Source organism: Leptonotus elevatus, chromosome 16 (assembly GCF_054856555.1).
Source record: "Leptonotus elevatus isolate MCC_2025b chromosome 16, RoL_Lele_1.0, whole genome shotgun sequence".
Classification (NCBI taxonomy): Eukaryota; Metazoa; Chordata; class Actinopteri; order Syngnathiformes; family Syngnathidae; genus Leptonotus; species Leptonotus elevatus.
This window is the reverse complement of record NC_141254.1, coordinates 4,878,075-4,892,070: the sequence shown is the minus strand read 5'-3', so window position 1 is coordinate 4,892,070 and position 13,996 is coordinate 4,878,075. Positions and strand designations below refer to the sequence as shown.

General features: G+C 36.8%; 1 protein-coding gene across 5 annotated transcripts in view; it reads left to right on the top strand.

The window, feature by feature from the left end:
• Positions 1-13,996, top strand: part of mogat2 (monoacylglycerol O-acyltransferase 2) — a 27,455-nt gene extending 13,459 nt beyond the window's left edge. For all 5 annotated transcript variants that reach the window (XM_086098300.1, XM_086098298.1, XM_086098297.1 and 2 more), the window contains 4 exons: positions 9,520-9,724; positions 11,588-11,762; positions 11,964-12,163; positions 13,721-13,996. In XM_086098300.1, coding sequence (XP_085954426.1) covers positions 9,520-9,724; positions 11,588-11,762; positions 11,964-12,163; positions 13,721-13,875 — 735 coding nt within the window. In that variant the 3' untranslated portion in view covers positions 13,876-13,996. The remainder of the gene's footprint in view (positions 1-9,519; positions 9,725-11,587; positions 11,763-11,963; positions 12,164-13,720) is intronic.

Below are 13,996 nucleotides of genomic sequence, written 5' to 3'. Positions count from 1 at the left end.
TAAAAAAGTGTTCAGAGAAAAAAACCAAATTAGGGAACTAATTATTTAAATATTCATAGATGCTTCTGACCCTGGGAACTCTCTGCGCTTTCTGTTTTTGTTTGAAATTAAAACTAAGATAAGTAAATACTTCAGATCATTTGAATAAAAGAAAAAAACTTACTTTACTTGTTTTTGAAGACATGCAACTGCGCCTGGAAGATCCCTGAACTTTTTGTTAGAGTTTTAAAACAAAGATGTCGATTGACTAAGATTTTTTTTTAACGCCAATATTTTACGAACCCTAAACATTGTTTAATAAACATATGCTTTTAAAAAAGAGCTGGAGTTTGTATTTAATTTTTTTTATGCTATTATTTTCCGGTTTAGTGGGAATGAATATTTGCTCCAAATATCGGTTATTGGCGTCCTTGACTAGTAATAATCGGTATTGAAAAAAATATTGCCTTGAAAAAACCATATTGGTCTATCTCTAATCAAAACCATCAACACAGCTGTAGAACAGCACATAATTGTGCCATGTGCATCATCTGGAGCAGTTCAGATTCAATGTTCATTTAATAATGTGACAAAACATTGCAAGAAAATACATAACATACTTACCAGAGATTTCAAAATGAGATAGTCAACCATGGCTTGCTCTGATCAGATGGCGGAAAAATGGTGGCATCATCGATGGCTGGTTTGCTGGCCTGGGAGGACAAATTTGCCCCTTTTCTAATATAGTAGAAGTTACATTAGTCAGCAGCACTATTGATTTTGAAAGCCTTGGGTAGATTAGATCGACATGGCAACACATTGAGACCAAACTTTGATTGGACATAAAGCAGTGCAGCCAACAGAAATGCTGCGAAATGAAAACAATAGACTGATGGAAATAAATAAATACCATTTTGTGGAATACTCGTAAATACTCTGAAGTTTTCTTTTTGAAAGACAAGCAGACGTTCGAGCGTTTTTGTTTTGTTTGTATATTGTTTTACTTTAGCTCGCAAGCGGAGACTTGAGATACAATCACTGTATGGTGACACTGAACTCAGTACTTTGAAGCACTTTGCTGGATTGATATGCAGCACAAATAGTAAATGGCTATACGCTGTTGAAGTTCACTGAACCAAACTTCAAGAGAATCACATCAAGCGTATCTTAATGCTAACACTAATGTACAATATAATGTCATGTATTCTTTATCCTCTGCAAAGAATGGCTAATAGTAGTACCATACTGATAAGCTCAGTCGTTGTGCTGTCTCAATGAGCAGTACAATATCTTTGTAGTCTTGGTGTCTTATACTGAACCCAGGTGCCAAGGTGGGCGCACCGCAAAGAGCAGCACAATGGCCATTCAGTAGATGCAGAGTGACAAAAACTGTCTATTTACTTTTAATGTGATTGATTGATGACTAAAACGTCAATAAATCCAAATCCTAAGTATGTCACAGAGAATAAAGGTCTGCACTTTGCGGTGGCATAACAGGTTCATGTGAAGAAACTCACCTCTGAGGCACACACAGGACTCAATCCGCACGACAGTTAAGAATGTTAAAAGTTGCAGTGTCACCATTTGTGTGACATTCTTATTGAATAATTGCATTTTCGTTGACACTTGATTATTCAAATTCAACTTAATTGTTTTAGGATAGAAAATAAAATGATACATTGATAGTGGATCAGTGTCATGGAAGAGATCAATGACGGGTTAGAATTATCTCTAGGTGTTGTAACTATCTCTATAAGACCGCTTCTAATAATACATAGTTCTTCAATTCTAACGATACCAGCTCAGTGTCCTTGTGGTAGAGTGTCTACCCTGAGACTGGGAGGTTGTGGGTTCAATCCCATACCAAATGCTTCGTTTCCACCGCAGGAACTTCGGGGTAAATTTACGGGGCCAGCCCCGTATGTGCGCGTCTCCACTGCAGGAGCCTTCCCAACTGGGCCACATTTGCAGGAACTTACGGGGACGAGAGGAGGTCCTACTCGAGGGTAGGTACTCCGCTTGCCCGATGAACTTCCAATCAAGGCTTTCGCGCTGATTGGCTAAAAATTATTTAGTATAAAAAAAATTATCTTACCTTCATGCGCGACGATTCTCGGCTTAAGTCTTTCACCAAAACAATTTGTTCCACTCTACTGTTAGCCTAAACGCCGTCTCCTCTCAAACCATTCAACCACGGCAAGTACATCAAATAAAAAGCAGAGAAAAACAGCAACCACCTAAAGTTTTTCTCTTTCCTCTTTGTGATTTTCGTCGCGCGGTGCTTGGGTGACGTCACGGGAGAAACCTTCGCACGGCGCTTACGTGTCGATCGAAACTCGTGATGTCGCGAAATGGGTCGTACTCCGCAGTGGAGACACCGCCACAAGCGGGGCCGGCTGAGAGGACCGTTCCTGTGAAAGTCCCTACCCCCCTCCCCATACCGGAACGTCCTGCGGTGGAAACGCGGCTAAAGGCTATTAAAAATGGGACCCATTTGTCTCCCTGCTTGACACTAAGCATTAAGGGTTGGAATTGGGAGGTTAGATCACAAAATGATTCCAGAGCGCGGCCCCTGCTGTTGTTCACCGCTCCCTCAGGGGATGGGTCAAATGCGGAGAATGAATTTCGCCCCACTTAGTTGGGTGTGACAATCAGTGGTACTTTAACTTTAATTTTAACGATAATGATGCTGAGGAGGCTAGAGTTGCGTTTTCCCCTCATCGCTAGTACTAAATGAATATTGGACTTAAAAAAAATGCATACAACTATTAAATTAGAGGCTATTGCTTGACGACAGTTAGCTTTGTAAATGAGAGGCACAGTTGTCAGGTTTACACAGAGGCTTAAGTGTCCAATTTTTTGACTGCATGAAAAGGTCCAGAAATTGTCAAAGGCCTACACAGTCCCAAGGCAAACAATTATGCATAACGGGCCCATCTTTTAAAGGATCTAGCGTGTTCATTCCAAATGCCAAATAAACCCAACCAAATACTATTACTGATCAATTTTGGCCAATGTATGACGGGTCCAGCTGCAAGGTTCTACAAAAGTGAGTTCTGTCTAAATAACAACAAAAAAATTGCAACAAACTATTAATGATCCATTATTCAAATGTTTTGAGACACTAGTTTTTGATAATAATAAGGGCAACCAACCAATGACATTCCAAACAATGATGTCAATTCAGGAAATAACAAGCAGTGGTTATACTTGACAGTGATTGGATAAGGTACTGTTTGTGTGAAAGGTTTTGTTTGTTTGTTTTGTTTTTGTTAGTTTTGGTGTCAAAGGTCTTTGTGTTTTTCAACTGCAGTAAAACACAAAGTCAAAAAAGAAGGCGCCTAATACATATAAAAAGCTAGGCTAACTGTTAGCTTAGCTAGGTCCGTTGTGGTGGTTAACTGTTTAATGAAGTTTGTCAGCCCCTTTTTAATTTTTTTTTAAAAATTTTATTCATCATTATTATTATTTACTACAACCAGAGGTAGCAAATCCAGGTCTAGAAAGTAAAAACCCTGCCTCAGTTGGTCTTTAGCCCCTGATGCTAGCTAGCTAGCTCCCTAAAAGGTAAGCACGCACCATGGGAGCTAGCTAAAAAGGTAAACAAGCACCATGTGATAGCTAGGGAGCTATCTAGCTAGCACCTGTGTTAAAGCCACACTGTGGCAGGGTTTTTACTTTCTGGACCTGGATTTGCCACCCCTGACTACAACTACTACTACTACTACAGTATTAGCAGGGCCAACCCTCCCTAGAACACGTACTGTATGCTATTGTATGACATTATTGTATACTAGCAGCCAACTCGGGCACTAGTACAACAACTAACTACATGTTAGTAGTGAGGAAAAATTGTGCGCTACTTGACAACTGTGTGATAGCAGTACCACGAGTGACAGCAAAATTGTACTAGTTAACACTACCCGTTAGGAGTAGCGTGTACAGTCCAACAACTAACATAGTAGAACTTTTGACACGGTCTTGTCCATGTGTCGAGTGGCTACATCATTTGCTTATGCAGTTTGACATCTGTTTGTCTGGAGTCGTATCTTATGTGAGATGGCCCAAACTCTATATTCATATCAGTTCCGTGAAGTGGAATGCTATGTGCACTTACTACACAACTGCCCTTCTTTCACAATGCGGTCCTGGCTGTTTTCCACTGACTTGACAGCCAACCGTCGCCGAGATCGAATTTCACTAGCTAGAGGAAGTCTGCTATTGATCTCCATCTCTCACTCTTCACCTATGCCTTTGCGTGACGCCGATTTCGATGAGTGCATTTAAATATTTCTCACATTATCTCTTTGAACATTTACTTTTAGTGTTCAGAGGCATTGGCCAGTTCACCTTTCTTAATGAGGCAATTGTTTATTATAATTTAACAGGTCATGGTTTATTTGTCTTTGTATGATGTCCTGAACACATTGCAAGGAAAGATACATCATACGTCATCTTCACTTGGTCCTGACCAAAAAACAAGCAGGGACCTTGCAATACTGTGTAATGCTTCATTCCTCGTTTAGCCTGTTGTGTTCCTCTTGTGGTCAAGCACTAATAGTGCATAAATAATTATTGTAGTTGACAGCTGTTGAGGCAATGGAGCTACAATAATGTTGTTTTAAATTGGAACCTTGACACTAAAGGAACTTTGTGAGACGTTTGTGGGGAGCATAAAGTTAAATCTGGAAACCAAATCCACTATTTTTTTTATCGGTTTTAAAGCATCACACTGTACAGTTTCTCGCATATATTATAAAAGCTATGTAAAAGAAAAGGGAGAAACATATTATCATTATAAAAATAAAGTAATTTTATGTGTGAAAACATTACAATTTAAAAAAGTCATCATTTACAAGGATAATGCCCAAGATGAGGAAATGAAATTTACACTTTAGTACAAGTTTTACGAAGGGCAAAATATTTAGCGTTTTGGCACATTAACACGTTTTAAAGTGAACGTTTGTCACATAATCAAACAGTGCATTTTAAACTAATATTGCTTTACATTGTCTAATCACAACTTTTATGTTTTTTAACCCCTTCATACCCTAACAATATACTTCCAATTTAAAATATGAAAAACATGAATAAGTAAATAATTTTCTTGTTGTGATTATAGTCGGTAGGTTTTAAATGAGACAATAGATTGCAGAGAAGTTTTCCTCTTGACTTCTTGGAAACTTTAAAATAGTGGGGGGAAACAGCTTTATTGGCCTGGCTGATCTCTTATACTCTGATGCCACCTGCTGGCCGTTTTTGTAATAACTACCATTGCTTCACGCATTCTCTTCAGTTCTGAGGCTGCATCAAAGCCTTCTGTATTCTCTAGCATTAAAAAACACACACACTAAAAAACGTATAAATACGTCTTTATGAGCATGGTAATATTTAAAATAGAACATATTTATATGTTTTTGGGAGCAAATAATTTTCAAGGTCAAAATTCCTGTTTCTGAAACATTTGGGACAACCAGTTGACATGCCTGAGCGGACAGAGTTATTCTAATATATGTCGTCATCGTGCTCAATTGAAATACTCAGTTCGAAAATAATATAATTCATATTATATTTAAATAAAGTAGTCCGACTCCAAAAGTGTGCTTCATCACGTTTGTTTACCTATGTGCAAGTACTTACGTGCATGCCAGAAGCACAGACTTATAAAGTGGGACGGCGCCGCGCATAAGTTGTTCCTGTACTATAAATACCAAGATTCCTTATGACTAGGAATAAGTAAAGAAGGAGAAAACATGCACACAAGCCAAAAACAATGAACAAGAAGTCCGGTTACAAAAAGAGGTCTTATTCGGGTTTCTAAAAACCCTAAGAGCATATCGTCGCTGTTATGTGAAAAACACGTATTCCATTAAAAAAAATGTTTTTAGGATGAAACTGAATGCAGACATCCCAAAAACCTAAAAATAAAAAAACGGAGAAAAATGGACATAAGTGTTTTTCACATAGCAGCGACGATATTCGTATTTTTGCGTATGTTTACATGGCCTATAGTGGTAGAAGTATTCTTCATCATTTGACATACATGACTGCATGACAGTATCTTACTCCCCCTGGTGGGGAAGGCAGGCACACCAGAAGAAGCAGCGCAACAAATAGTATTGCATCATTAAATCATGAAAGTGTTAAAAAAAACATTTTTTACATTTTATTTGTTTATGTTATTATTCTGTTTTCATAAAGTACAATATCATAGAGTGACTTTTTTTTTGGAGGTGGACTGGAACAATTAAAGATATTTCCATTTATTTCGATGGGGAAAGATGAATTGACATATGAGCGTGGTCACAAAACCAATTAAACTTGTATCTCAAGGCACCATCAACATCTCTAATGTACTTTCCAAGTCTTCTCGCCTTCACGTTCTCATCGGCAAGTGCACTTGATGTCATCCATACCTTTAAAATTGGTCACCTTGATGACCACTTCTAGCTTGAGAAGCATGGAAATGTTCGTTTAAATATCTATTTTGTGATAACAGTCCTGGAACTTTTTGGGCACACTTTGTACATTACAAAATATAATAACGTGACAGTCGGAATTTCCAACAGTTGGGAAATAATCTCAAAATGTTCCAGCATTTGAACCTCCGCAGTGTCATCTGACTATGTGCAAAAGAGAATGAGTGTTCTTTTCGATTCATTTCATTGGTGTCTTTAAACCACCGTTTCTAATGATACCGTGATCAGGTTTGGCTAAACCAGCTGATGTGAGATCGCTAAAGACTACTTTTGAGAGAAAAAAGGGAGAGATTGTTCAGAGAGCTTTTCTCTGCATATTGGGTAATGAAGAAAAATCTCATTAACTGTACTTTCTTTATTTGTGTTGTAGTTATTTAAACATTAAAAAACATACACACTACATCTGGCCTGGTATTAATATATGAAATGGTAAGACTACCAATTTAAAGTAAAATGCTGTATGTATGCAGTCACAGTGAAGTATTTAGCCATCATAGACAGCAGAAATAAAAAGCCTGCCTACTTCTGACCCAAGGTTTTATAATCCACCACAAACATGTGAAGGTGTAATTTAAGACATGATAATGATTAATTATTCATCAAACACATGGCGGCATGGCTCAGTGGTAGAGTGCAGGCCGTCTCGCAACCTAGAGGTTGTGGGTTCAATCTCATGCCATTGTGTCCACGCCAAAGTATCCTTGAGCAAGATACTGAACCTCCAGTTGCTCTTGTAAGGAGGGCCGCTACTGCCAAAATTAAAAATAAATAAATAAAAATAAAAATGGATATAAAAAAATATAATAAAAAAAATTAAATACAAAAAATAATATAAATGGAAATAAAAACAACTATATATATATATATATATATATATATATATATATATATATATATATATATATATATATATATATATATATATATATATATATATATATATATATATATATATATATATATATATATATATATATACATATATATCAATAAAACAAAATTGCTACGAGAAATTCAAAAAGTCTAAATGCCTGATGTTAGATCTTTTGTTTATAAACATCGGCATCTGTTAGTTGATCTCAAACCACTGATTAACCCAGCTTGAGGCCACTTGCTCGTGCCAGACAACACAAACAATGTAGAACTAAACCAACGCGTCAGCTCTGAAATCTCTCTACAAGAAAACATCTGAAAAAGGTGGCACTGCCATTAAGCGTTAGAATGGATCGAGAATATGGAAGGTATCAAGTAAACAAAAAACACCTTGTAAAGATGTGAGATGATATCTTGGCTCTCAATCATATGTGACCCTAAAAGCACTTTAACCTTGAATTACTGTCCTAATCTCCAACTCAGCGAGTGGGGCTGATTGTTTTTCCACAAAGGTGCCACATAAAAAAATAAAATAAAATAAAAATACAAAAGAGGGCAGAAGTTCAGTGCTGATAGTGACCTTCAGTGCCATCTCTATATTCTGAGCTGGATTGTTGAAACATGTAAACACTCCTCACGTTAGATATCTTATCTCATCTTTTACAGTGTTGATCGTCAGAGAAAATACTACCTGTTTTGGGTCAATATTTTTTCAATGTACAGTGCAAAGTATGCTAAATGCCCAGGGACAAGCAATGTCTGAACAAGTCTGTAAAATAAAGATTTCCTCTTTTGATGCATGAATTGCATTTCATGTGTCACTCTCACAACATTAGGTACTTGCATAAGAATAAAATCAGTCACAAAGGCTGCTTTACAAGTGTGTGCTCATGTATGTGCGCCACATTATTTTTTGAAAATCAGGGTTGATTTTGTGGTCTGTTTACCTCAAATAATGACTAATATTAAACTGGCAAAGAGATCATTCACATTTGTCATTTTTATAATATGACTGAAGTTCATATGAAAGAATTGCTACTGCCCACTGGCAATATGAGTCCTCCGTTTATTTATCTTTATTTTAATTTAGGATTTGTTCTTGACATGTTTCTCACATAAACCTACGTACTAACTAACCCTCGTCTCTAACCACTTATCTCGCATGCACTATCTATTTATTGACACTGTTAGGTATTGTTACTATATCAATTGTAGCTGCAGTGACCAAAAACAAAACAAAACAACATTTTATAATATTTATATTTAAATTTTTAACATGAAATAGGGTTGCCAAAATAGTGTTTTATGATGTAGGCAAACCTTGCATACATTATTCAAAAATGAATATGATGCTGTTTAATGTCACAACCAAGGTTATTATAGCTTTGGAAATTAAATTTTAGTTAGTTTTTTATTTTTTGTTAGTTTTAATTAGTTTTCAGGGTGGTTCTGTTAGTTTTTACTAGTTTTTTTTAAAGGCTTAGTTTTAGTTTAATTTTAGTTTGTTTCAGTATCAGTTTTCGTTTATTTTTTATTTTTTAATGTGTATTACTTTGTGTGCAATATTAAATAAACACCATGGTAAAAAGTAAAAAATAATAATAATAATTCACCTAAGCAATGTTTCAATTTAAAAAAATAAATAAATAAAACGTCCTTATTCCGGTTGATATAAAAATAAATCTACTTAAAAATCACATTTAAAATCATCCCCAAAGGATCATGCATTAAATTAATTACCAAAGACTAAAACGAAGGACATTTTCGCTATAATTATAGTTAAAGTTAGTTTTGTAAACATAAAATGTAGCTTCAGTTAGTTTTCTTCTTTTTTTTTTTTTTAAAGTATTTTCGTTTTTATTTTATTTCGTTAACAAAATCGTTTTTTGAATTTTAGTTTTTTGGGCAGTTTTCGTTAACTAAAATAACCGTGGTCACAACAACTACAACAATCACTTATATGGGATGGAAAGTCAGATATTTCTAATTGCATGATGGGAGGAAAGAGCAAAACTAAGAGACTGTTTAGGTGAAACAAGGATAAGGAGGCACATGTACTGCATGAGCTCTGTGTAGCTCTTTCAGGAATCACTGCACATGCTCTTTTCTACAGATTTCCATTAAATTACCATAAAAGATGCCTAACAGTTCAAAAATACTGTATGTCTATGTTTTAATTTTTCCCCAGCTGGTGAAGACAGCTGAACTGGATTCTCGCCACAACTATGTCCTGGGCTTCCATCCCCATGGAGTCCTGGTGGCAGGAGCCTTTACCAACTTCTGCACCTACTCCACAGGCTTCAAGCAACTCTTTCCAGGCCTCACTAACTACCTGCTCATGCTGCCTCTTTGGTTTCGAACCCCATTCTTCAGAGACTACATAATGTGTGCAGGTTTGCTCCACTGTTTCAATTGACTTTCTATTAGGGATGCAGCAACACTGTATGTCTGTCCTCGTACTCATCCAAGTCCAGAAAGTAAAAACCTTGGCACAGTGTGGCTTTAGCCCCGGGTGCTAGCTATCGAGCTCCTTAGCTAGCTCCCCGGTTGTTCATTTACCTGCTAGGGAGCTAGCTAGCTAGCACAAGGGGCAAAAGCCAAACTGTAGCAGGGTTTTTACTTTCTGGACCTGGATTTGCCACCTCTGGTATTCAGGCTCTAAAAAAAACAATTCAACACTATGACACTGGTATCATTTACTACACTAACATATAACTTACGCTCAGCTTGCAAATGTTACACGTCCAAACATCGAAAACAGATGGGAGATGATTGGTTATTACCTGAGCCATATATGAGCAACTGTGATGTCATTTTCAGTCAACAGCAAGTGTCAAAATGGCCACCCTGAGATGTATAAAAATGGGTGGATTTTGCGGCGTAATTCATCTTCCACAAATGCAATATTAATCCGAATGCCATATATAGACTAGTGGGGATACATACAACATATTGTAAGGAAAATATTTTGACTTCCCCTTTAACTCATTCACTCCTAGACATTTTCACTGAAGCAACCCTCTTTGCTCCCGGCTGTTTTACTGGATTTTGACTGATTTTGCAAGGCCCACAGAATATTGTGTTCAATTGCTATAAAAACATGGAACCTACCAAAAGAAAGATTAAAGTCGAATCTTTCATCAGGAAACAAAAAGTATATTTGTATGTTTCCATTTTGCAGCAAATAGTATAGCTAAGTTTCATCATTATTCACAAACCTGTTGAGCTTGTTGCAACATGGCACTGGCTGATCTCTTATACTTTGCTGTCACCTACTGGCCATTTTTTGTAATAACTACAATTGCTTTAAGGCACCTCTTCAGGTCAGAAGCTGCATCTAAGCATTCTGTATGCTCGAGCATAAAAAAAAATAACAACGTATAAATACGCACGACAAACTATTAAAACGTATTTATACGTTTTTGGGTTTGAACGAGTTAACATACATATAAGTGGTGGAAAAAGTTGAGACGTTACAACATTTTATGATCAATTGGTATTAAATTTGTCGAATGTATGAAACAGATTGGCATTGCTGTTGGACCAGAAATATCTCACTTACAGGCACACAAAAAACATGACCAAATTAGTGAACTGCTTCTTCTTGCGATCTTGAGATGTTACAACCAAAAAATGTATAAAGTGAATACATTATTTTGGCAAAATCGCCGCCCCTGAGATGGATGCTGCTAAAATTATATTCTACTTACGCAATATTAACCAGCATACCATATTTAGACTAGTGGAGCTGCATAGAACATGTTATTGTCTACCCAAAAAAAAGGGTTAACTTCCCCTTTAAAAAAAACAACAAAAAATATTTGTCACTTAATTGTAAAAATAAATTAACTTCTGTAAAATGGCAAAAACAAAACAAACAAAAAAACACTTTCCATTAACTTAGATAACATATTACACATGGCCACACTGGACAAAAACACATTTTAAACCCTTCTATGGTGCTTCCCATTCTTTGGAATGAGTGTCATAAAAATGCCACAAAAATGACGAATCCTTTGATTTTCCCTGAATGTAATTAATTGAAGTTTTGTGCGATTATGCCAATGTTATACAAGACAGTAGAATAGTTGTATACAGAGACCTAACAAAAGCAAAACATGCTCAGAATGAATCAGTCCGTGCTTGCTTGTACAACCTAGAGGACATTCCACATTGCAGGTTCCACTATATTATTTCATTCATATTTTCATGTCATGACCACACATTCCGTATTTACCTAATTTGCAATGTTGCAGGTCTGATTCCATCTGATAAGGAGAGCGCCAGTTATCCACTCCGGCAGAAAGGTGGCGGAATTGCTGTTGTGATCGCAGTTGGTGGAGCCCCAGAGGCCCTTGATGCCCACCCAGGGACGTACAATGTCCTCTTGGCCAAGAAGAAAGGTTTCATTAAAATGGCCATGGAGCACGGGTAAGACCAGAGGGCCTGATTTTCCGAGCTTCTGTGGCTTACTGACAAGATTGCCTCAGTCTATTCATCTCATGTCTTTTGCGGTTTGAGTGTAAACTTTTGCAACAGAGGCTTATTCAAGACATAGAATTTCCTGGGAATGCTTGTCATGTGATTTGAGATTGATTAAGCTGGAAAGCCTATCGTGAAACTTTTTTTCAGAGCTCACCTGGTTCCAGTCTTCTCGTTTGGTGAGAATGAAGTGTTTGATCAAGTGGGGAACTCCAGAGGAACCTGGCTTCGAAGCATCCAGGAAAAACTGCAAAGCGTCATGGGTATCTCCCTTCCGCTTTTCCATGCTCGTGGGATTTTCCAATACTCCTTTGGTCTCATGCCATACAGAAAACCCATCCACACCATCGGTGAGTGCACAAGCTGGACTTTGACTGCTTTGAACTATGGACTGTGGGCACCAGTGCCAACGGCACTTGCAATGTATGACGCCGGCCAACAGTATGTCACTGGATGGGCTTTTGGACATTGGCCCAGCCAACTTGGATGGCAACATCCTCAACTACAATCTCATGTATTTCCCAACTTGATATTGGCAGAAACTCAGATGGGTGACAGAAGAGTCAGTAGACGTCTCGTTAACTGCAGGGTGAGGTAGCCCTGCAAAAGTATGAACTAGTTTATATGTGAGGGTAATTATGCACATTAGGACAGGGGGTCAAATATTTCATGACCACAAAGATATAGTAATAAGGGTGCGCCGATTGATCAGCTGGGATCGAGATTGGGCCCGATTTCCATTTTTTGGCTGATTTTCCACCTAAGAGGTCTAAAAAATCAGGCACTATCCTCTCCTGCTGTGAGATGAGTAGATGACTAATAGTGTGCAGTTAAAACAACCCGATTTTATTGTTTAACAGGTATTGTTCAATATCATACAATAAGAGTGAAGTAGTGTTAATTTTATCGGCCATTTTAAAATTTAGTTTCAGTTTTAATCCAGTTTCAATTACGCTTGTTAGTTTTGATCGTAGTTAGTCAACCTCATCCCGTTTTTATTTAGTCAACTTTTAGTCGACTATAAATATTTTAGTCAGAGAAAACATAATTTTATCTGTCTCGTTTTAGCCAACAAAAACTGTCAACGTTTTAGTCTAGTTTTACCCCTGTATATATTTTTTGTCAGCAAATAATGTTGAAAAAAATATATTTCACATGAAATTTTCTCTCATCTTTTTTGTTGAAAAAAATATAACTTCACACACAATATATAGTATAACAGCTAAAATGTCTATAGATTTTAGTTCAGTTTTTATTAAATAAAGGACATTTTTGTCCAGTGAAAAATGTGTCTTTACGATTTTTGTTTAGTTTTCATTAACGAAATTAACGCTACACCGTAAATTTTGTAGAGCAAATTTGACTCTATTTAGAGTGGGACCAAATAGACTCAGTTTTGAGCTAGGCTAATATTTACACTTAGTAGTGTAAATATTAGTCTAAAACTGAGTCTATTTGGTCCTACTCTAAATAGAGTTAAATTTACTCCACAAAATGTACTGTGTACATTGGAGCTTTGAAGCTGTATGCTGCTTGTTATGAAAAAATTGGACCGGCAAAAATTTAAAAATGCTAAACTTCTGACAGAATGTAACTTGGCTTGACCATTTACCAATATTGTCAGTTGAAGCCTATCTTAGTTTTACTGTTAGTTTTAGCTTGTTAGTTTTTAGTCATTTCAGTTATTACTCTATGAGCTACTTTTAGCCCAGTTTTAGTTGACAAAAACTCACAAATGTACAAAACCCTTAAGTGTTGTACAACATTGGAATATTTGGTGATGCTAGCTTAAAAATAAAAAATAAAAAGGCAATGAGCAACCAACCTTTTGGGGGTACACTTTTAGAAGCTCAAAGCACATACAATATCTTGTATTTACCCTGTTGCAACTTGTCACTTGTCTGCAGTTGGACGGCCCATCAGGGTGGAAAAGAACGACAAGCCAACAATTGAGGAGCTTGATGCCCTTCACCAGTTATACATGGACGAACTCAGCAATCTCTTTGAGCAGCACAAGACCAACTATGGCGTGGACAAAGACATGCACCTGAACTTTGTTTGAACGGGACAAAGGGTGCATTGCTATTTATTTCTCAAAGTTGAGAAGATTATCTTTAATTGGCTCTGTATATTTGTTCTGGCATTGAGCTGGAGGGTAAATAAAAATGATTTTGGATATGCAA